Source organism: Xyrauchen texanus, chromosome 29 (genome assembly GCF_025860055.1).
Source record: "Xyrauchen texanus isolate HMW12.3.18 chromosome 29, RBS_HiC_50CHRs, whole genome shotgun sequence".
NCBI lineage: Eukaryota > Metazoa > Chordata > Actinopteri > Cypriniformes > Catostomidae > Xyrauchen > Xyrauchen texanus.
In genome coordinates, this window is record NC_068304.1 from 5,550,738 (window position 1) to 5,574,074 (window position 23,337).

The 23,337-nt window shown below is 41.9% G+C and overlaps 1 protein-coding gene across 1 annotated transcript in view; it reads left to right on the forward strand.

The window, feature by feature from the left end:
* Nucleotides 1-23,337, forward strand: part of LOC127623405 (spondin-1-like) — a 254,471-nt gene that overhangs the window by 178,586 nt on the left and 52,548 nt on the right. Inside the window, exon 7 of the mRNA XM_052097865.1 lies at nucleotides 13,105-13,169. Within this exon, the coding sequence (XP_051953825.1) occupies nucleotides 13,105-13,169 (65 nt within the window). The remainder of the gene's footprint in view (nucleotides 1-13,104; nucleotides 13,170-23,337) is intronic.

Consider the following 23,337-nt stretch of genomic DNA (forward strand, 5'->3'; position numbering starts at 1 on the left):
GGAGGAACTTGCCGACCCAATCCACTGTGGTTACTCAGATCAACCCTGTACTGGAATAGGTGCTCCACAGTGTAGGGACTCCTACACGGACTCCCCCTGTGTATATTTTCCGCAATACGGTCCCCTTACGAGCAGACCCGCATTTTCCTTGGGTAAGTTTCGGCTGCCCCCCGGTCGCCGTGTGTAGCAACTCCACCCTCGCTGAGGCCACCGCTGCCACCGCGCCACTTCCACATGTCGCCTAAAAACACATGTGATGTATTCACCACCGTACCTCCCCAGTTGGGCAGGGGTGGTCTCCGCAGGGTCTTTTCCCCCCTGGAAGAATGGGAATTGGGTAAGACCCCCTTCTCTCAGTGCGTGTAAGGGCCCCGGCTGTCTATTGCTCTATGCGAGAAACATAGAGAGAAAAGAGGCCCAGCCAGGCTTGGCCCGTTCCCAGGTTGGCAAGTGTCGCCTTGTACCCCTGCCTAGGGTAACCATAAGGATTCCGACGACTTTTCTGGGGCATTGGGGAAGTGTACGTGCAGTCTGACACAGCTGGTCGTATGGCACGTAACAAATACCTGCCCGCTCCTGTGTCAGCAGAACACGTACACGGCTCAGCGCATGGCAGATTTAAATTGGACCCCTAGTGTCGCTTCTCCGACACAACGTGGAGAGAGCGACAGACGGGGAACGTCTAGGTTACGGATGTAACCTCCGTTCCCTGATGGAGGGAATGACACGTTGTGTCTTCCCGGCCACGTCACTGAGACGAACCGCTGTAGTGGCCAGAACCATTTCCGGCTCCTCAGAAAAATCCTCAATGAACTCTAGTATTTGCCTCGCCTTTGTACCCATATGTCCGGGGGCGGGGTTTGCAAATACTGACTGCCAACTTCTCATTGGCCTTTTTTCAATGGATCAGAGGTATATTCGGTGCTCAAGAGAGACCCCTAGTGTCGCTTCACCGACACAACATCTCGTTCCCTCCATCAGGGAACGGAGGTTACATCCGTAACCTAGACGTTAGCCACTTGAGGCACAATGGATGTGAATGGGGCCAATCTGTAATCGTCAACATAGTTTGATTCAAAAGTATAGCAACAAGACGTAAACAATATGCATTTTTACACGATTTTAGTGTGACCAAATCACTTACTAAATGTTTACTTGTAAAGTTGTATCCAATTTTCCAACATCCAACTTCATTGCCATGACTACGTTGCACTGTAAACCTTAAAATTCTAAAAGTAAAATTTTTTTTTTTAGGTAGATTCTACATGCTGCGCGGGAGGAGTTGCTACAAACACGCCGACCAGGGGGCAGCGGGGACTGCCCAAGTGAAATGCAGGTCCGCCAGTAGAGGGACTGTACCGCGGAAAATACACACAGGGGAATTAATCCACAAAGGCCCATCCTGTGGAGCACCTATTCCAGTACAGAGTAATTGTAGTACCCGTAGTGGGTCTAATCTGGGAATTCCTCCACTGAATTCGTGGACCAGAGGGTTAGGCAGGAAGAAAATCCAGGAAGCGTGAGTTTAATTGACTCTCCTGGGCAAAAAGAGCACATTTGATCACCTCATTGGAGGGGAAATGCGCTATGTGCAAGCAGAACACCCGGTCAGATGTTACACATTCCAGATTTCTACATGCTCGGACCTGAGAGAACACAGGATGAGACTGACTCAACCCTGAGATTGTAAAATCTCATAAAGGTATTGGGAGTTGCCCAGCCTGCTGCTCTGCAAATGTCTGCTAGGGAGGTGCCGTTGGCCAGTGCCCACGAGGATGCCACACTTCTCGTCGAGTGTGCTCGAACCTCCAAGGGGAAAGGCACAGCCTGGGTGTGATAGGCCAAAGCGATGGCATCAACGACCCATTAGGAAAGCTTCTGTTTGGAGACAGCATTGCCTTTCCGCTGTCCACCAAAGCAGACAAAGAGCTGCTCAGAATATCTAAAGCTCTGTGTGCGGTCCACATAGGTATGCAAAGCACGCACATCCCAGGGCAGCGCTTGCAGGATCAATACCTAGTCCCTGAAGGGGGTTGTAGCAACCTTGGGCACGTAGCCCGGTTGCGGTCTTAGGATGACATGGGTGTCATCCTACTTGCCAGGCTAGTTTCGCTGACAAAGAATGCTTGCAGGTCCCCAACCCTCTTGATGGAAGCGAGCGCGATCAGGAGTGCCTTCTTCAAGGAAAGGGCTTTGAGCTCGACTGATTCTAGCAGCTCGAAGGGGGGTCTCTGAAGGCCTGAAAGGACCACGGAGAGATCCCATGAGGGGAACAGACATGGCCTGGGAGGGTTCAGTCTCCAGGCGCCTCTAAGTAACCTGATAATCAAATCGTGCCTCCCTAGGGACTTATCGTCCACTGTGTCGTGGTGAGCCGATATGGCGGCTACATAAACCTTCAAGGTGGAGGGGGACAGCCTCCTCTCCAACCTCTCCTGCAGAAACGAGAGAACTGACCCGACTGTGCATCTCTGCCAGTCTTCAGATCAGGAAGCACACCAATTCGGGAACAAGCGCCACTTCGTAAAGTTGCCTGGTAGAGGGAGCTCTGGTTTGGTTGATTGTGTCTATGACAATAGGTGGTAGGCCACTTAGATCTTCCACATCCCATCCAGGGGCCTGATGTGGAGGTTCCAGAGGTCTGGGTGCAGATGCCAGAGGGTGCCCCATCCCTGAGAAAGAAGGTCCTTCCTCAGGGGAATTCACCAGGGAGGGGTTGTCTGAGCAAATCAAGATGTTATTGCCCTGAACTAGCTTGATAAACCTCAGCAGGGCAAGGATTACAGCCAGCAACTCGAAGCAGTTGATGTGCCAACCCAGCCGGGGCCCCGGCCCGGAGCCGGCAGCTACGTGCCAATTGCACACGGCACCCCAACCCTGTTTGGAGGCGTCTGTGGTAACCAGAACGCTTCGAGACCCCTGCAGTAGGGAGACTCCTGTCCGCAGAAAACAGAGGTCTGTCCAGGGGTTGAAAGTCTGGCGGAGACAGGGGTGATGAACACGGTATGTGCCTAGGCGCCATGCCCATCTCGGGACTCAATTCTGAAACCTGTGCTGAAGTGGTCTCATATGCATCAACCCCAGTGGCGTGACCACGTCTGGAATTTTTTTAGAGGAACCGTTGTGCCTGGCTTGAATAAGGTGAGGCATTTCATCACTGACTGCACGCGCTCGTTGGTGAGGTGCAATGTCATTGAGACTGAGTCTAACTCCATGCCGAGAAAAGAGATGCTCTGAACCAGGGCAAGCTTGCTCTTTTCCCATTTGACCTGAAGCCCTAGACGGCTGAGGTACCTAAGCACCTGGTCCCTGTGGGCGCACAGTGACTCTCAAGAGTGGGCTAGGATGAGCCAGTCGTCGAGGTAATTGAGTATGCGGATGCCCACTTCCCTTAGCAGGGCAAATGCTGCCTCTGCGACCTTCGTGAAGGGGACAGGTACATGCCGAAAGGGAGGACCTTGTACTGGTACGCCTGGCCATGGACCGCAAACTGTAGGAAGGGTCTGTTTCGAGGCTAGATAAAGACGTGGAAGTCTTCAGGTCTACCGCTGCGAACCAATCTTGATGCCGGAGGCAAGTTAGAATGTGTCTTTGCTTGAGCATTTTGATCGGGAGTTTGTGCAAGGACCAGTTTTTCCGAGTCAGATGGTCCTGGCCAGCCATCACGACGTGTTGGGAAGTGAAAACCACACGTCCAAACTCCGTGCGAGGGGCACTAGGGGGAACTATCCCTTTTGACATACCTGGCGAGGCTTTGCAGCGGGGCGGAGCAGGTAGTGTCGTGTCAGGAGGCAAAAGCGCGTCCTGAGGCTTTGGTTCTGAGACAAGGCTCAAAGCACTTACCTTGCTCTGCGAACCCAGCAGGGGGTGGGTTAGTGACTGAGGAGGAGGTCCTGTATAGGCATCCTCTAGACTTGTCAGAACCGGCCAGCCGGGGTCAGCAGTCATGGTCCGGAGGAGAGGGGTCCGCGTCCGAGGTGCCGGGACTGCCCGAATGTGGCACCGGGTTGCCGTGAGAACAGCATTTGCAGGTCAGATGAAATGAGGAAATCGCTCTTTTATTGAGAATGTGGGTACTGAAGCCCGAAGGGGGTGCGGCAACGGAAATAACTTTTAAACAAGGATTCTCCTCCCAACCCTCTACCAGTGGACAGAGTGGTTAGATTACCAGCTCTGAAGCAAACATCTCATTTCCTGGGTTGTCCATCTCAGGAATGCTTGGGAGCCTTCCGGGTCCTTGAGGATGTTCGAGAGACATGGGGCGTGCGCTTCCTGCGGGGCGCTCGACACTGGGGCTGAGAGCTGAGCCCAGGTTGAGGTGGAGCCCCCTGCCGTTTGGACGCCACAGGGGGAAGCCCTTGGCGAGCAGGCACAGCCCATGCTAGAACGGCGGCGGGGTATGATGTGGGAAATGGCCTTATGTCTGTTTCTTCACCATCGAGAACTGCTGGGCGAAGTCATCGATGGTGTCGCCGTATAGGCCGATCTGTGAGACGTGTTGTTGAGAAAGCGGGCTTTGTCTGCCTCCCGCATCTCGACCAGGTTCAGCAATAATTAAAGTTCCTCGACCACGAGGGTGGCCATCGCCTGCCTGAGTGTCCGCTCTGTGACCTTCGTGGCCCGGAGTGTGAGGTCGGTTGCAGAGTGCAGTTCCTGCAACACGTCGGAGGCAGGACTACCCAAGTGTAGATCTTTGAGTGCCTTGGCCTGTTGAACCTGCAGGAAGGCTGTGGCATGCAGGGCAGAGGCGGCCTGTCCGGTGGAGCTATAAGCTTTGGCGGTCAGTGATGACGTCATCCATTCAGGTGGCAGCATTTTCTAGACATAGGTGGATCGCAACCGCTCTGTCCTCCTGTGGGACCTCCGAGTACCTGTGGGCCACCCTAGCTTCGAGGGTAGTGAGAGCGGATGAGTGAGGAGGTCAGTTGCAGGCAGTGAAAGGTGCCCACCATGAACTCGTCAGCTCATCATGCACCTCTGGGAAGAAAGTAGAACGGCTGATTATGACTTTATAAACACTTATGTTTCGTTCTATTACTCACAAACTGCTGTGTTATGATAACAACACAATTTTAATCTAATGCATCTTTTGAAAAACTATACATTTTAATGCTTGTATTACAGACTCACCTACAGTTACACACTTATTCCAGTGTGAATAGCTTGCCCAGTTGCTCACCTGATAGAGTGTTGGATTGGACTCTGAAGACCATGGTTTGAGCCCAGTCAAGCACACAAGTTGACAAGTGAGACAAAAGTTTCACAAAAGCAACATGAAATGACGTGGTTCTTGAGAAATGTTTTTTTTTTTATTTCGCATTTCCTTTTAGGACACTATTGATTTGGTTTAGGGAAACGTTTTTGCTTAGGGGAGGTACATTTACTCATTAAAACCTCCATCTAACATTCACCTTTAAAACCTTTTCACTTGCTTTTGGCAGCCCACACTGAACATTTCATTGGGGAACTGCAGCAAAACGTGTTGTGAAGCACGTAATTTCGATTTGCAAAAATGTTGCCATGGTGAGTGATGGGCTGTAGCTTCGCTACAAATTGCGAAGCTATTAGCTTAACTACATTTTTGAGTAGCAAGGTAGTAGCTTCTCTAGTTTTCAAAACAAGCAGCTTTTCAGTATGCAAAGCTATATTTTTGATTACGTAGCGGCGTAGTTTTGACAAATGCTACACCGCTACATCGTACATCACAGCGGTATTTACTGTCACCAGCTTTGAATCAGTCCTAAAGTTATCAGACTCACAAATAAAGCAGTCATCTGAGTGCACACTCTCACTTGTCAATACGCTCATGGAATATTTTAAAATACAGAAAAAAAATGATAACGCTGGTTGCAGTGGATCTACAATCAATGGAAACTAAACCTGCAAATGCGTTCTATCGTTTGCCAGTGATGAAGAAAGTCTTTATTAAGTTCAACACGTGTGCAGCTTGTGAATGACTTTGAGTTTCTAGATGTAGTTGGATAGATAGGAAAAATAAAATTTAAAAATAGTGATTTTTAATTTTGACCAAATGGTTTTGTATAGCTTGTAGTATAACTTAATACTTTCTCTGAGGTGTAGCTTTTAGCTTAGCTTAAATATTTTTTTTTGAGAAGTCAGTAGCTTAACTAGCTACATTTGGAGTGGTGGTGGTGTAGTGGGCTAAAGCACTAAACTGTTAAGCGGAAGATAGTCAGTTCAATCCCCACAGCCACCACTATTGTGTCCTTGAGCAAGGAGCTTAACTCCAGGTTGCTCTGGGGGGATTGTCCCTGTAATAAGTGCTCTGTAAGTCACTTTGGATAAAAGCGTCTGCCAAATGCATAAATGTAAATGTAAATTTTTTGAGTAGCTTGCCCTATACTGGCCACGGTAACGTAATTTTCATGAGATCAGGCGTGAGGTTCAGGGGCTGTTCATCTCAACACAACAGCACCTTCTGACATTCTAAATGATTTTTGTATCCAACTTTTAAGCCCTTTCCTGTTTCAGCAACTCTGTGGGGTCCATGCAGAAGCAGATTGTTCGGGAAAGTTCAGGAAATGCCTATTCATTACTCAGTTACTCAGTACTGCTCCTGAGGCTCGATGAAAGCAAATCCCTGTAGCCATGTTCCATTTTCTAGAAGATAGTATCCTAATCTAGAAGATTATCCTGAAAGCACATACTACAAGCAGAGTAGTAGGGGTGGGTGGTGTGACCAAGGTCTTATATCATATGATGAGTAGTTTTATATCATGGCAACAGTAGGCCGATATATTACAATAGTTATTTTTTATTATAAATTCAAAAATACCAGAGAACGATCCTAGAGCTATTACCATTGTGTTCTTTCTGTGAACTAGGCATCTAACCTCAGGTTGCTCCATAGAGACTGTCTCTGTAGTAGGCAGAATGTCATACAATTTATATAAACAAATAAGCTGAATGACAGCTTCAATTGCATATCACGCATAAATATGAGCGTTAATTTACTTACACTATTACATTTGTTATGATCAATCTAGTGCAAGTGTAATACTAGTGATAAGTGCAATGAATACAGTAATAAATACATATTGGTGCACAACACACATTGTGATAATGTATTTTTTGTGAAAGAGAATAAAATGTATCGCAGTTTTTGCATTTCTAGTGTTTATTTGATGAGGAAACTGCCAGGTAATATTGCAAGAAATGTAATTATTATACTGTTATTTTGTGAGACCAGGTTGTATTAAAGAAAATTCATCTTAGTTGATTATTTATTTATTTATTTGAAAATGTATGGATGCAAACCAAAAGAGAAGAGGTGAATACTCATTCTGAGCACAATCTGTTATAGTAGCATTTCATCTGAAAAGAGTGTGATGTATATGTTAGTGATGGTACTATTCTTTTACAGTAAAATAATAATAATAATCTGATAATTATTACAGAATATAAACACTTATCTGTTAAAACATACAGAATCATGGTTTAAATTCTTAAATATTGTATTTTAGAATATACTTAGCGAATAGCGAAATACCCCATAGACTTCCATCGAATGTGTATATATTGATCAGGATGTCATTGGGACTTGAGGATGGTCTGCTTTTACTTAAAGAAACCATCTTGCAAACATTTAGTAATACCCTAGAAACCACCTAGTAATGCCATAGCAGCACCCTAGTAACCATCCAAAACACACAGGCATTTCATAAACATAAATAAATATATACTGTATATATATATACTGTATATAGAACGTTTTTGGATGTTTTAAAAGGAATTATATATATATATATATATATATATATATATATATATATATATATATTCAGAAAAATATTTTTGTCACATATATCCTGTCTCCTAAAATTTCTCTATCGCATATGTGGATTTCTCAGTCACATGAGTACTCTAAATCAAAGATAGCCAAGGATACAGCTTGTAAAACCAATAAAATCACACTGTGTTATTTGAAGTACATAATTGGATTAAACTATCCAATCACAATCTCATATCAATAGACGTCCAATTAGTAAACTGATTGAAGAGTTTGAAAGAGCACACAGATGAGATTGCGGCTGGAAAAATGTCAAGGAAGCGTGAATGTACATTTAATGAGGATCTTCAAAAATAGTTTACATTTATGAGTCACAGACTCAGATATTAGTGGAGCTCTCTTTTCCATCACCCATGGAGGGCATGTTCATACAAAAAATGATGTGTATGCTGTTAAAAGTAAGTGTGCCACACCAAGCGTTAGCGATTTTTAGCAATTCAGAATCTGACAAGGTTCTTTTTAATTTATCATTCATTTTTGCTGGGAAGGGGCTGTCCTGCTTTCCACAAACAGGAATCTGGTCACCCTGTATATATATATATATATATATATATATATATATATATATATATATATATATATCCTAAAAATGTATCTTTATTTCCAGATTTTAATTAGATTTTGAATCTCAGATTTTAAATCTAGACATTTGAACCCCACTGTGCATTCTGAATTAGGGAGCATAGAAAGTAGCAGAGCAAAAAAAACAGCCTATAATTATAGTACAAAAAAAAATGCCTGTGCTTTTCATGTAATGTCCTTTGAGAGCTCCATTGGTTCATGTGATGTCTCAGGGAATATTACCATTTTCATCTGGAAATGCAATATCATTTTCATTCAGAGTACCTCCACATCATCTGCAATCATTCTGGAATCCCTTTGTGGATGTGTCCACCAACGGTCCCTGAAAGACGATTTCTAATCCATTTCTTCTTCCAGCATGAGTGAACATAATGATGAGTCTCACTTTTTCTCCCATGATGAGATGAATCATATGTTCCCTAAATTAAATCAAATTGATTTTAAAATGACACGGGCCTGAGCTCCAAGTGCTCTCAAATGATCTAAGCCGTTCACAGAGCTCAGACTGCTCTCCATTTCTGCTTTGTGTCCTGACTGGAAAGTAAGGAATGAGAAATAGAAAGCAAACTCTCGGGTCAAAGTGGGTTCATCACTATGAGAGCAATAGCTCATCCAGATTCATTTCATTACTCACTGTTTGCTTATTTCTTTCTTTATATGTTCTAATTTCTTTCATAATGCCTTTCTTTAAACTTACAAACTAAATAGCCTACAATATACATAGAAAATATGAACAAATACAGAGCACAGATGAGGCAAGAGCTTGGTTGATTGTATACACCTTCAGGGTTCCAAGCACCTTTAAGACCTGTTGAGGAATTCAAGAGATGGCAAGAACACCTTGTAGCCTTTAAGAAAGCCATAGTTCATGGAGGAGTGATAGAACAATGTCCTTGTTTGTGTTTATCTTGTTTTGTTTGGAATAAGTGATTAGTATTGACATACCCAGTGCCTGTAGTGTGGTGCTTTGGCTCTTTTTCTGGCTCAATTCAAAAGCTGTGGCCTCACATTGCAGCCAGAGGCAGTTTTGCATCAGTCTGCTCACAACTATAGAGGCAATTCTGGTTCTCCTAGCTGGGAAGCTGCATTTAAAGCCAATCAATCAAGCCATTTAGGCAAAATTAGGGAAGCTTAAAATGCCAATCTCTGAAAAGCAGTTGGTAAGGACAACGTGAACATATCTGCTGTTGACAAATTTCTGAAAGGGTATGCCATTATTTATAAAATATTTGTGTTTCCTCTAATTATTATAGAGGAAGGACGTAATTTCATTGCTCTCATAATACAAACAAGAAGTTATATAAACAAGAAGTTAATATTGACTTTTTAGTTCCGGTCCTCGAATCTGATTAGACAAGAGGCGTTCCAAGAGTGCTGATACAGGAGTCCAACAGCGCTGGGATACTTTTCTATTTGTATTAGTTCGCTCCTCTGTGTTTGTGGCTTTCCAAATAGTGGTGGTGATTTTGATTCATCGTTCATTTTGGTTTCATTCACTGATCATTCACTGATCATTTCTGAGATTTCATATTTACTACCGTTGGTGGAAACATTAGCGTCTTTTATTTTATGAGTAAGTCATTAAATTATTGGCTCAACTGATTTGTTAAAAAATACAATCGTTCACCACCGAAACAATGGAGCTTCTTCGCTTCCTCATATTTGTGTTTTTCCAAATAGTGGTGGGGATTTTGATTCATTGTTCATTTTTATATATATTTTGAGATTGCATATTTACTCCTGTAGGTGGCATCATATCAGTTTATTTTATATGATTTGTGAGTTATTCAATCATTGACTTTGACATTGATTTGTTAAAAACACAGAATCATTCACCACTGAAACAATGGATGTGAACAAAAATGATTTGTTCCTTTAAAAGATCTGTTCTAAAACACTGACTTGTTTACCAACAAAACACTGCTAGTTCAATACCTGAATATTGAGAATGTTGTGCTTGATGCTTTGGAACTTTTTGCTGGTAAAGAAGTAATGCATGAATTATCTGGCCAATTTTTGTCCAAAATGTTATCCAGTATTATTCACTTGTTTGTTGGACTGTTGTATAAAAGCAATATCACACTCGCAATGGTGTTGTTGTTCCATATATCAGCATGTCAGTAATTACATCATATTCACACTGTAAATCCACTTGTTGTTCTAAAAGTACATTTACCCTAAAATCAACCCCATTCAGCTGAATTACTGAGAAGCAGCATTCCCCACATTTTTGGTATAATGTCAGTTGTGAATACATTTCTCTCTAGCAACCTCTGGGAACCAGAAAGTTATCACATTCATATAAACAACGCTGAGTGTGTTTCGGAGATTGCATTTTTACTCTAGTTAGTTTAGTTTAGAGTTGAGATTTGGGTTAAGGTGTAGACTTTATAAAATATTAATTTCTGTTCACTATATTATTTCATTTATAACTAAAACTACTACTTGTTTTTGGCACAAATCCATGTACATTACACACAGAAATTGGAGACCAAGATTTAAAGCTAAACATGATATGGTTGATTTATGACCCATTTTTACTAGTGAGGTCCAAACTACAAGTGTGACCACATTGTGAGGAATGTTTACCATTCCAGACAAAAAATACATGTATACAAATAAAAAATAAATGCTATTCTTGTGAAAAACTAATTTTAACAAACAAGTTTATTGAATTATGCTATTGAATGATGTTTGCAAATTAAATGGTAGATAACAAATAACTTACTCTTCTCTTTGTAACACCATGGTCAGGTTTGACTGCAAGCAAATTGTGGTATCATTGCAAAAACTGACATTCCAAAACAAATATAAAAAATAAATAGCTGAACTTTGAAAAAGTAATGGTCTTTGATTATATCTAAATATATATCCAAATGCATAAAGTTCACCAATTCTTTATTTTATTTTGTCATCATTTGCACTCATGTAATCACTAGTGTCATTCCAAACCTGTATAACATTCCATCCTTCCATGGAAGACATAGCTACAGATAAATAATGAAGACCGTAATGGTCGCTTCTTTCCATCCAGTTACAATGAATGTGAGCTGAACATTCAATTTCCAAAAAGCACCATAAAAGTAGTACAAAGGTAGTCCAAAGATGTATGCAGTATATTGCAAGTCTTCTGAAGAAGTTATACAATACTTACCAAAATAGCGCAGCTATTTCTTTCAGTAAATGCAAATATAGCATTGTGTTCTGGGTCTGAAAGGACAAGAGTTGGTAGAATCTGAGCCCCGGTGTGTAACAAAGCTGGGGCATTACTGCATGACAGACTGAGAAAACAAAGTATGATGTCACTGAATAATAAAGAATGATGACCTTTAACCCACAGTTTTGAATGGTCTGCACTTATATAGCGCCTTATTTAACCTTATATAGCACCTTGCCCATTCAAAGTGCATTACACTGCGTTTCATTCACCCATTCACACACACACACACACATTCACACACCAATGACGGCATAGCTGCAATGCAAGGTGCTAGCCTGCCATTGGGAGCAACTTGGGGTCAGTGGACCCAGTGGGCTCAAGGACACTTTTGCATGTGAAGTAATGTGGGCCGGGAATTGAACCACCAACCCTGCGATTAGTGGACTACTTGCTCTACTACCTGAGCCACAGCCTCCCCAAAAACCTCTTTTCCATTGTGACAGTCGTCAATGCAGACCTTCACATGAACTCAAACACGCACACACACTACTGGCCTGCGTGTTGTGAGACATTGATTCATTATTTATACAGCTTTTATGAGATTCTGACGCATCACTCCATCAGCAGTAAGGCCAAGGAAGCTTCATTCATCACTTCCTGTCAAGATAAAAAGAGCAATGGTGTGAAAGACTGGAGAAAGAGTTTATTTTTGTATTTTTTTATTTCAGACCTTTGGATACATTTTTTTATTAGAAATTAAGTCAAATCACAACATGATGTGTAAACAGTACATTACACAGCTTACCGCTTCTCTGGGCATGGTGAGATGTTGGTTGAATGTGTCTTCGTGCTTTCCTGGGCAATTGCTGCATTATTGTAGGTTGGGATTAAACAAGGAGATCAGTAGTGCTTGTTGCTATATTATGTTGATTTTCGATTAATCATTAACATCCATAATACTGACCAAAATGTAAAAAATTGCCCCCAATGGCCAAATGGTGAAGTGTTGTATGGTGTGTAGGCATGTGTGTGCTCCATTTATGTTCAGGAGAGGTTGTCAAAAACTAGTTGTGAAGAGTTCCTTTGAGCTGTACAGGATGTAATACAGTAAAGAGGATTTCATATCTTATGGACTCTAACCCCAACCCAAACCTAAAACTTACCAGTAGTGGAGTAAAAATTCTAAAGTGCAAGTGGGAAAAGTGCTACTTCCGAATCATGTTTGTTGCTGATTAAGCGAACACGATTACTTCTAATTTCAACGTGGATATGAATCTGGGTCTCCTACATTGCTTCTTACACAACCCGTCAGAAGGTAAACATGCCGAAACCGATACAAAAATATCTGCGAGGAAATGTTACATGTCAGTGAGATGCTGTTGCCGATCCTAGGGTACTGAAACTTTCAGAATCAGCTTGCCGTCTTCCTGTGTGATCATGTTGATTGTTTTTGTGGAACGGATGGTCCCATTATGCAATAATTAAGCAAAATCATATATCATAAAATCACATGATCATTTATTTCCTCTCTGTTCTGTGTTTTCTTACATAGGGTGACGAGGTTTTGACTGTCATTAAGATGAAGGCGCAGTGGCCAGCCTGGCAGCCTCTCAGTGTGTAAGTAACTGTTGCAGAATCACTGTGTGTCTATGTGTTTGTCCTTCCCTCTCTGCAATGTGGGTTTTGAGGAAGGATCCAATATGCAGGATTGGAAATTATGGAGTTTTAATGAAAAAGTAAAACAATACAACTTACAAACAAAAAACTGACGAGGGAGTACAAAATGGAAGAAGATAACAAAACTTAAAAAAAAAATGACAGGGAGAAAACGATAAACAGGAACAAAAGACTTGACTGGGAGCAAAACAAAATTATCTAACAGGGAAGACAAGACAAAGGGAATAAAGGGAAGGAAGGCGATGTCCATAATAACAAGTAGCGCTAAACTGCTCTCTCAAAACTACAAGTGCAAACAGAAAAAAAAAAATTCTTCAAGCATGAAAAAGAGATAAATTAACTACACAGAACAGCCTAAGATATGGTCATGTTCTTTTTCAAGAATATAAGCATGTCGACAATTTCTGGCAGCAGTTGAGACCTTTGGGCAGTAACTATGTCTCCTGCAGTAGAAAAAACACGCTCACTTGGAACAGAGGTAGCAGGGATGGAAAGGTATGCTTTGGCAAGTGGAGACAGCAAAGGATATTTAAAACTGTTTTCTCTCCACCACTTCAGAGGGCAGCAACTGAGTGGGATAGAGGCCTCTCTTCTGTAGAGATCAATTTCCTTCTCAGTCCCTCTGCTGGACTTTTCTGTCTTAGAGAAAGAGTCCCCTCGTAGATCCTCAAGTGCTGTCTTCTTGGAAACAGGTTCTCCCTCTTCTGACTCGACTCCCAGAGCCCCCTCTCCTCCATGTGTGAACAGTGAGCTGCTTCCTCTTCTCTCCTCTCTGTACTCTTCCTACCTGTGGTCTTTAAACAGCAGAAACACTGGCTTTAACCTTAAGCAGCAAAGCAGTCCCCCCTCTCCCTCTAAACACAAACACACCCACTCTGATGCTGTCATGTTTCTAAAACACACACACACACACACACACTTTGCATTAATCCATTAAACATTTTCAGTTGGTATTGGGAACATAAATCTAGTAGTAAAAAAAAAATTCACACACACTTTCACACTTACAAATGGAGTAAAGCAATTCAAATTGATGTATACCTGATTTTACTGCAATTGTTCTGCCTTTTTCTGCACCCTCAGGAAGACAGACTCGCGTTGGTTATGGTCTAGCTGCGGTAGAGTCAGGAATCTTGGGTCCAGCGCAGTGCTCTCTAACAGAACATTGTATGCATCTCCACTGTATCTCCCTGAAATATTACTGAGGATTGCTCTCTTTGTGTCTACCACGATGGGGGAATCGCCGTCATTTGGCGCCATGCTCTGTCAATCATGCTCTTCAGTGGCACAATGAGAGACACTGTGGGGCTCTTCTCCTCACATAAGATTGTGGTGGCTGTCTTCAAAGGATTCAGCAGCTTCACAAGGTCTTTGGCATTCAAGATATCGCTGCTGTCCAGTGTATCAATGTTACGGGCATTTTGTCTCATCTCGGGGCTGGTGAGAGCTGCTGATATGGCAGCTTGTTGCTCCAGGTAACAAACCAGCATATCTAAAGTGCTATTCCATTGCGTGGTAACGTCCATGATTAATTTGTGTGGTGGCAGTTGTAGCAACTTCTGCTTGGACATAAATAACGCGGCAGCCATTGAACTCCGGTGAATAAAAGCTGTTACTCGTCTCACCCGCCCAAGCAACCGAGTGACGCGCGCAACACCGAGGCCAGCCTGGGTAGCGAGGTTTATCGTGTGTGCAAAGCACTTGATGTGCGGCTCTAATCCTGCCTCACGCACAGCCACTTCCATATTACGCGCATTGTCAGTCACAATTGCGATGCCATGGTTTGGTTTTTTTAATCTCCCAGTCAGTGACAGCTGCTTGTAAAACTTCAGCTATGTTTGCCCCTGTATGGGACTCAAAAAGTGGGCGAGTCTGCAGTACAAAATTTACCATTTCCCAGTCACTGTTGATTATGTGGGCTGTAATTGTGATATAGCCCTGCGCACACCTAGAAGTCCAACCATCAGTAGTAATGACGATGCTTTCTGCCTCTTTCAGAGTCAGTACAACCTTGACCTTGGCTTCTTTGTAGAGGGTTGGGACCACAGTGCGAGTGAAATGCACACGTGATGGGGTACCTCGGTTCCAGTGTGCGGAGGAGTTGCCGAAATCCCAGATTTTCCACCACAGAAAATGGCCTCATATCACCTGCAATGAAAACGCTGATGTCTCTCGTTATTGCCGTGGCTCTTGCACTTACACTTACAAACCTGAGCCTCAACCACTGAGCCACCACTGCCCCGGTGGAAGAGATGCAAAGGCATTTAGAGTTGTTTTTGCCCTTTTAATGTTTTCGTCACAGGTGCAGCTAGTTTTATTAGAGAGCTGTGGTGGTTCTGTATGTGTTTTTGCATAGTGCTCGTGTTAGCCGCGGTGTACAGCATTATTTTCAATGTTTACATATTGTGTTCATCTTGTCTGTCACTCTTTCGCCGTTTCTTATTTCCGCAGGAAAACCAAAATGTTGCCACACAAATGATTTAAAAGTGGCAGGGGCATCTTCAATACTAAGTTCACCCTCACGCTCCATCACGCTGACATCACAACAACTAAAATCTTGTCGCGTTTTAATCTCGTAACACGAGATCTCGTCACACCCTTATTAGAGGCCATATGGCCGATGCCTCCGCCATAAACCCAATGCTTTCTGAAACAGCTTCAGAGGAAGGGTTCTTCCAAGTTTGAAGACAGAGACTGTAGAATGGCCTGAATGTGTTTGCTTGTGAGGTGTGCGCCCGCTCGTGGAGTCGAGGCGGACTCCCAAAAAGGAGATATTTAAGCTGGGAGAGAGTGTGCTCTTCGCCCAGTTTACAATGAGGCCCAAGCTGTTTAGATGCTGAAGCAGTAAGTCTCTGTGTTGGAATAACAGAGACTCTGATTGTGCTCGTAACAGCCAATCGTCGAGGTAGTTCAAGATGCGTATGGTGCTCAGTCTCAGAGGGACGAGAACCACATGATACATTTCGCAAATGTGCGAGGAGCCAGAAGGGCAGGCCTTTGAAATGATACCCTGTTCCTTCGAACGCGAATCTCAAAAACATCCTGTGGTGTTGTGCAATTTGGATATCGGAGTACGCATCCTTCAGATCTATCGACGCAAACCAATTGTGTGGGCATAACTGCGATAGAATCCATTTCTGAATTATAATTTTGAATGGGTGCTTTTTAAATGTCTCAGATCCAGGATTGGCCGAAGTCCGCCGTCTCGCTTAGGGACAAGAAAATAACGTCTGTAAAACCCTGTAAAGCCCGTCAGGAGTGCTTCCGCTGCAAGGGGGAGTTCCTCCCATCGGCGCGAGGCAGCCGCTCATGCGGCTGCTTCCATCTGGACCAAGACTTGCGTGGTCTCACTGTTGGCTCGGTAGCAGGTGCTGAGTTAGCAGGCATGGGTCTTTTAGCCAGGCGCTGGCTTGAGACAGAGCGGGGGTGAGCCATCTGCGCTATGCTCCATTTGGGCATAAAGTGCCTTATGGCTTGTGACTGCTGCTGAGTCGTGATGTAGCGCTCAGCAAATGTACTCACTGCGCCACCAAAGAGGCCGGCTGGAGACACTGGGGCAGCCAATAGAGATGTCTTCTCTCTGTCACTCATCTCCGTGAGGGTCAGCCATATATGCCTTTCCAGAATGACCAGGTTACCAAAGGAAATTCCGTTCTTGCAAGAACCGGACTGCAAGAACCACTCATCAAGGCGAGACAGTCCAGGTACCTCCTGGGGGAGACCACTCGAGACTGAGTTCTTCAACCGCCCTTGCAAAGACGTATCTCCCTGTCAGTGGTGCATAAAGTGTCTTTGCCCTCGCTGGGGAGAGGGACGGTAGCATCATCTACTGACCAGTCGCCCAATGCGGCGAGAGACATGACATCGCCATTATCATCCTTATCATCCCCAGCGTCAGATCCACCAAATGAGACGAGGCAGCATGCTCCTTCAGAGGGCTGGAGCTTGTCTCGCACATAGCGTATGGGGAAATATTCGTGGGTGTTTGCCGGCATGAAATACACCTCAAGTTCGTCCTGCTCGACCTCGTGGCCCCGCCGTGCCTCCTCATGTGAACCATCGGGCGTCCCTCAGAACGAGGGCGATTCGTGAGCGAAGCAACTCATGTCCTTACAGTGAGGATGGTCTGTCTCCATGAGAGCTGACTCTGCATGGGCACGGCCTAGACAGAAAACACAGCTCTCATGCTTGTCTGATGGTAGGATGTGTCTCTCGCACAAGGAACACTTACGGAACAACATCTTGACGCGAACACGTAAGTGGCTCTTCTAGATATATATATAAATATAAATATTGATTTATATTATAAGTACCGTAGACAAGGCTCAATCAAGAAATGCTACAAAGTGCCTTTCCTTAATTATTTTTAATAATTTTTCCCTACCTTTTAATCAGATAGAATAGTTTTTTTTTATTGAATAAAACTAGTAAATTTAGATGTTACCACATGAAGCACATATTTTAGGTTACTTCATTCAAATATTTTGCAGTGTAGCCCCATTTTAAGAGTGCTAGCGCTTAGCACAGCGCTATACCATAAGTCGTAAGTGCAAAGTCAATGGGCATGGCCATAACGTTTTTGTATTTTTGTGCAAGCATGTACTAAGTCTAGGCGCATATGTGTTTGATGAAATCACGTGCGCAACATGTTAATAAACTGGGTCAAATGCAATTTTATTTGAAGGTTTTTCTCAGGTTATTGCAGCAGCTGTGTCCTATTATATGGTCCATTCCCTCAAGCACCAGCATTATAAACAAAGACAGCACATTCATAAGAAGTTGGCAGTGTAAATGAACTGTATACTATGAATTAGAAAAATTAAAAATAAGTACACACTCCTATTTATATGCTAAGAAAATGTATAATTGTCCGGATTTGGATGTATGATCTGTTAAATTATAGGAAATATAAGTGTTATTAATAATTTATTCTACTGACACACAAATCATCATGTATTGTATCAAAAAAATGAAACCAAAAAATATTCCTTAATTCAGATGACAATTCAAAAGAAAATCTAAAATATAATAAAAATACCAAAAACAGAAATTTAAGTTTCATAAGATAACACAAATCTATCTCTCTCTCTCTCTCTCTCTCTCTCTCTCTCTCTCTCTCTCTCTCTCTCGCTGTCAGAGATCACAATACAAACCCACGGCCGGCCTCCGTGGACACCGACCAGTTGAGAACCCACCTGCTCCCCGCCCGCGCGATAGAGATTCCACCAGCAGGTGGTAATAAAGTTCATGTCCAAACTCATATGAGTTTGGACATGAACTTTATTACCACCTGCTGGTGGAATCTCTATCGCGCGGGCGGGGAGCAGGTGGGTTCTCAACTGGTCGGTGTCCACGGAGGCCGGCCGTGGGTTTGTATTGTGATCTCTGACATTTGATAGGTATATTGGTAAATCTGAGCACAGTTTGAATCATTGTTGAGACATTTTCTGAAATTCTGTATGAGATGCATATGAAATTACTTTTTCTCAGGACAAATCTGAAAATCAGGAGACTACGGCTAACGTCTCTATTTATTCTCCATTTAACCCCTTGAGACCCCGTATGACTGCTGTGTGCATTTTCCATTTCCCCTTTTGATTTGTAACTAGTAGGACCTTATAAACAAGCATTTCTTTCTAGAGCAAATAGTTTTCATAAAAATATATGTCCTCATATGTGGACAGCGAGACTTTGTTTTCATCAAATAGTTGATTATGTGTCCAGGAGAGTTGGTTACTCAAGTTGTTAAGATGTTATAGACTTTACAGCTGATTTTCTATAAAGCTGAATTAATAATAATTATTCAAAGTAATGGCCAGCATCATCCAATCACAGCCAACTATGTTAAAATAAAATTTATGAATCTATGTACTGATTATCATTGTTCCATGTCTACCAAAGGTGTTGCGTGATCCAAACTTTACCTGCAGCCTGAAACTGACACTTTTGGTTGGATTTTAGGAGTGAATGCACTTAGCTGCATTTTAAGTGAATGACTTAACCTCCAGTGAGCTGTCTGTCTGTACTAGTCTCAGAAAAGTTAGAAATGCACCTTATTGCCATCCTAACTCCATAGAAAGCCTCCGAAAGCATATTTTTCAGCTTTTTTTCACAATATAAAAATGCACAGTAAATATATAGGAATGCATTTACTAATCTTAATGAAAAGAACCATATTGTACAGTGATAAAAAATTTAAATATATCATTTTATAAAATATATATATATATATAAAAAAAAAACTTTTTATGGAACGTGGTCCTAATTTTAACGTATGTGGACATCATGTTTATCAGCACGCTGATGTGCAAAAAATTGTGGATTGGATAAAGCTGTATAGCAAATGAAACCAGAGACGCTACTCTTTACAACTAAACGGGTTTCAATAATAAAAAAAAAAAAAACTTTCTTACCAGTGGCACTTGTGTTGGTGCTGTGCCAGTAGCAGCGCTTCCTGTATATCAATGTCATTCTGTTGTGTCACGTGACATGTTGCCAGAATTTTAACCCTTAAATGACAGTGTAGAAGTTTGCGAAAAGTAGTCAGCCAGTTTTAATTCATTTATATTATGCGTTGCATATAGCGAAGCCAAAATACAACATCCACACATGTGAATGTGAGGGTCACACAAGGTTAAAACTCATTGCTCTCTTGGAGACATAATTAATATATTATTAGAGTTCTCATTTGTGATTTTCCTATCCTATACATAGGCATTTTAGCCCATTGCTAAGCTGTGTTGACTCTATCTTCCCAGATACCAAATGGCAACAGCCCCTGTGTTTGCCTAAGAAAATGCTAGTCTGCTTAGAGTGTTTTTCTTTCTTCTTATTTAACATTAAAGTGTTCTAAATTGACCAGTGTGCCCAGAAACCTTCAACCACAGAGGATTTCACATTTATTATATTGTGTTCACCTCATCGTGTGTATTTGGCTGCATTTGGACTTGAGAGCAGAGAGGAAATTGCTTCTGAAATGCTGGAGATGAGGCGAGACGTGCTCGAGACCAGAGCTATAAAAGTCTTCTCTCACACTGCAGAGTAAACTGATGTTATCATTTTACTCTATAACAGCAGTTTATGTCCATGCACCCTAAATAGGCCTTCGCTCATCTTCTCTGCCTCAATTGCTGTATGTTTTCAATAACAGCTGATGTAGACTGCTCTTTGAACTTTCCAGAATCCTTGAAAGGCTCGAGTTGAGGTGATTAGAAATGAGCTGACTGGCTGGGAAATAATGGGCTCCAAACTCTCCAAAGACCTACATAATTATAATTTTTTTTAGTGTGTTACTTTTAAAGGTGGGAACCGGAAGCTTTAATTTCTAGAATAAAATAAAGATTAAGTAATACGTTAAGTAATAATGACACACACTTATACTAATCTGTTTAATTCTGACCTTTATTGAGCATGCTATCAAGTTTTTTGATCAAGATATTAGGTTAATATGGAGAGTGCCTTTTTAGTTTAAAATCACATTTTTGCTTTTACTAGTTCAGTTGAAATGCTCCTGTGCTAAACATACCAATACTACAGTCCCTAATTAATGAGGTCATATTAAAAATGCTGTTAGATGGATATCAGCATGTCACACCGCAGGACAAATACATTTTCCAAATGTGTAATGCCAACTAATTTTGTATGTATGTGTGTTTGTCAGCTAAAGTCATGTGTGTCAAGCAGGCAGTGCTATTTTAAGATCAGTATTTGTTATTCAAAGCCATATAGCCTTGCATGTAATACATTATTCTCATTAGTTATGGTTCTTTGTGCATTAGAATGTATGTTAAATATATACATGTACACATTTTACACACATTCAAACAGGTTATATACAGTATATGAGATAGTTGAACAGGTGCCTGATAAAGTCCAGAAAGCCACTCCAAGAGTGTACAAATGAAATACACCGTAATCCTGAAAATGGTGAGCTCCCAAACGGTGGTCTACCGCAATGCGCATATCTTTTAACTGAAAATCTTGGAGGGGTTAACTTTATCTCTGACAACCATATTGAACCAATACAAAGGCAAATGTAACTGTCAGTAATTGTAGAGAGGTGGGTGTAGCAGAGACCCTAGGACAAAAATATCACCATAATGTGGGTTATGTGTTTTGAGTAGATGTTTATTTTATGTGTAGATTTTGATGTGAAAAGTGTGTTTGTAACTTTGTTATCATAACAGAGAATTAATAAGTGTATGTATGTATATATGTGTGTATATATATATATATATACAGTTGAAGACAAAATTATTAGCCCTCCTATGAAATTTCAATTCTTTTTCAAATATTTCCCAAGTGAAGCAAGGGAATTTTAACACAGTATTTCTTATTATATTTTTCTATGGAGAAAGCCTTATTTATTTAAATTTGTCTGTAATAAAATAATTATTTAAAAAAATAAGAAAACTGCTAAGGTAAATATTATTAGCCCGCTTAAGAAATTATCTGTTTGATTGGCTACAGAACCAACAACTGTTATCCAATGACTTGCCTAATTAACCTAATTCACTTCAATTAGTTGCACTTCAAACTGAGGATTAGTATCTTGCAAAACAACTAGTGAAGTAGTATAAAACTGTCATCATGGCAAAGACAAAATAAATTTGTTTAGACTTGAGAAAAATAATTGTTAATGCTCACAAAGCAGGAGAAGGGTATACACATTTATCAAAGCGTTTTCAGGTGTCAAGAACTGCTATGACAAGTATTATCAAGAAGTTTGAAGAGACCCACACAGTAGAGAACTTGACTGACAGAGGCAGGAAGTGAAAGATTTCAAAAACCTTGGAAAGGAAACTGGTGAGAGAGGTTTCTAAAGACCCAAGAACAACTGCCAAGACACTAGTGAATGATTTAGCCAAATCTGGGATTGATGTCTCAACGAAGACAGTCACTATAACCCTGCACAGGAATGGACTGCGAGGTTGCAGACCAAGAAAAATTCCTCCAAGCTAGACTGAAGTTTGCCAAGGACAACCTAGAGAAAAATGATGCATACTGGAAACATGTCCTTTGGTCAGATGAGACAAAACTAGAGCTCTTTGTCCATAGAGATGTTGCCTATGTTTGGAGAAAGAAGGGAGAGGCGCTCAGCCCAAAGAACGCCGTTCAAACAGTGAAACATGGCGGTGGGAGTATAATGCTGTGGGGATGTTTCAGTGCGTCTGGAACTGGGAATCTCATCAGGGTTGAAGGAATAATGAAAAAGGAAGACTACGAGAAGATTTTGAAAGACCTCAGGCAATCTGCAACAAAACTTGATTTGGGTCGACATATCATCTTCCAGCATGATAATGACCCAAAGCATACCTCACTTCTGGTGGAGAACTACCTCCAAACGAGCAAAGTGAACGTCCTTGACTGGCCTGCACAAAGCCCAGACTTGAATCCCATAGAAAATCTGTGGGCCACACTGAAGACTAGAGTCCATGCCAGAAGAACAAATCTGGAGGAGCTTGAGAGATTTGCTAAGAAGGAATGGGCTGCGGCGACTCAGGAGAAATGCCTAAAACTTGTTGAGAACTACAACAAACGACTAAAGGCTGTTATCAAGCAAAAGGGATACACTATTGACTAATAACATCAGAGGGCTAATAATTTTGACCAGTAGATTTTTTTATTCTTGGTTGTAATTTTGTTTCTATCTGTATTATAAACACTCGAAGTTGCCTAAATATACTATTATGTTTTGAAATGCTATGTTGAAAAAAATCTTTGCTCCATTAAACAGCACTTAATAACAGAACAATAACTAAATATTTCAAAGGTGGCTAATAATTTTGTCTTCAACTGTATATATATATGTATTGCTGGAAAAAATAAGAGACCATTCCAAATATTTCTTAAATCAGCATCTCTACATGTATGGCAGCCATTCCATTCCAATGTCTGGAGTGGCATAAAGTCACCCAACAGCAATGTGAAAGACTGGCAGTGAGCATGTCAAGACGCATGAAAACTGTGAGTGAAAATGACCTGGTTACTTTCGTAACCTCCATTCTCTGATGAAGGGAATGAGAGGTTGTTTCGATGTAGTGACACTAGGGGTTGCCCTTGGGAGCCCCAAACACCTCTGATCTTTGAGAAAGGGCCAATAGAAATG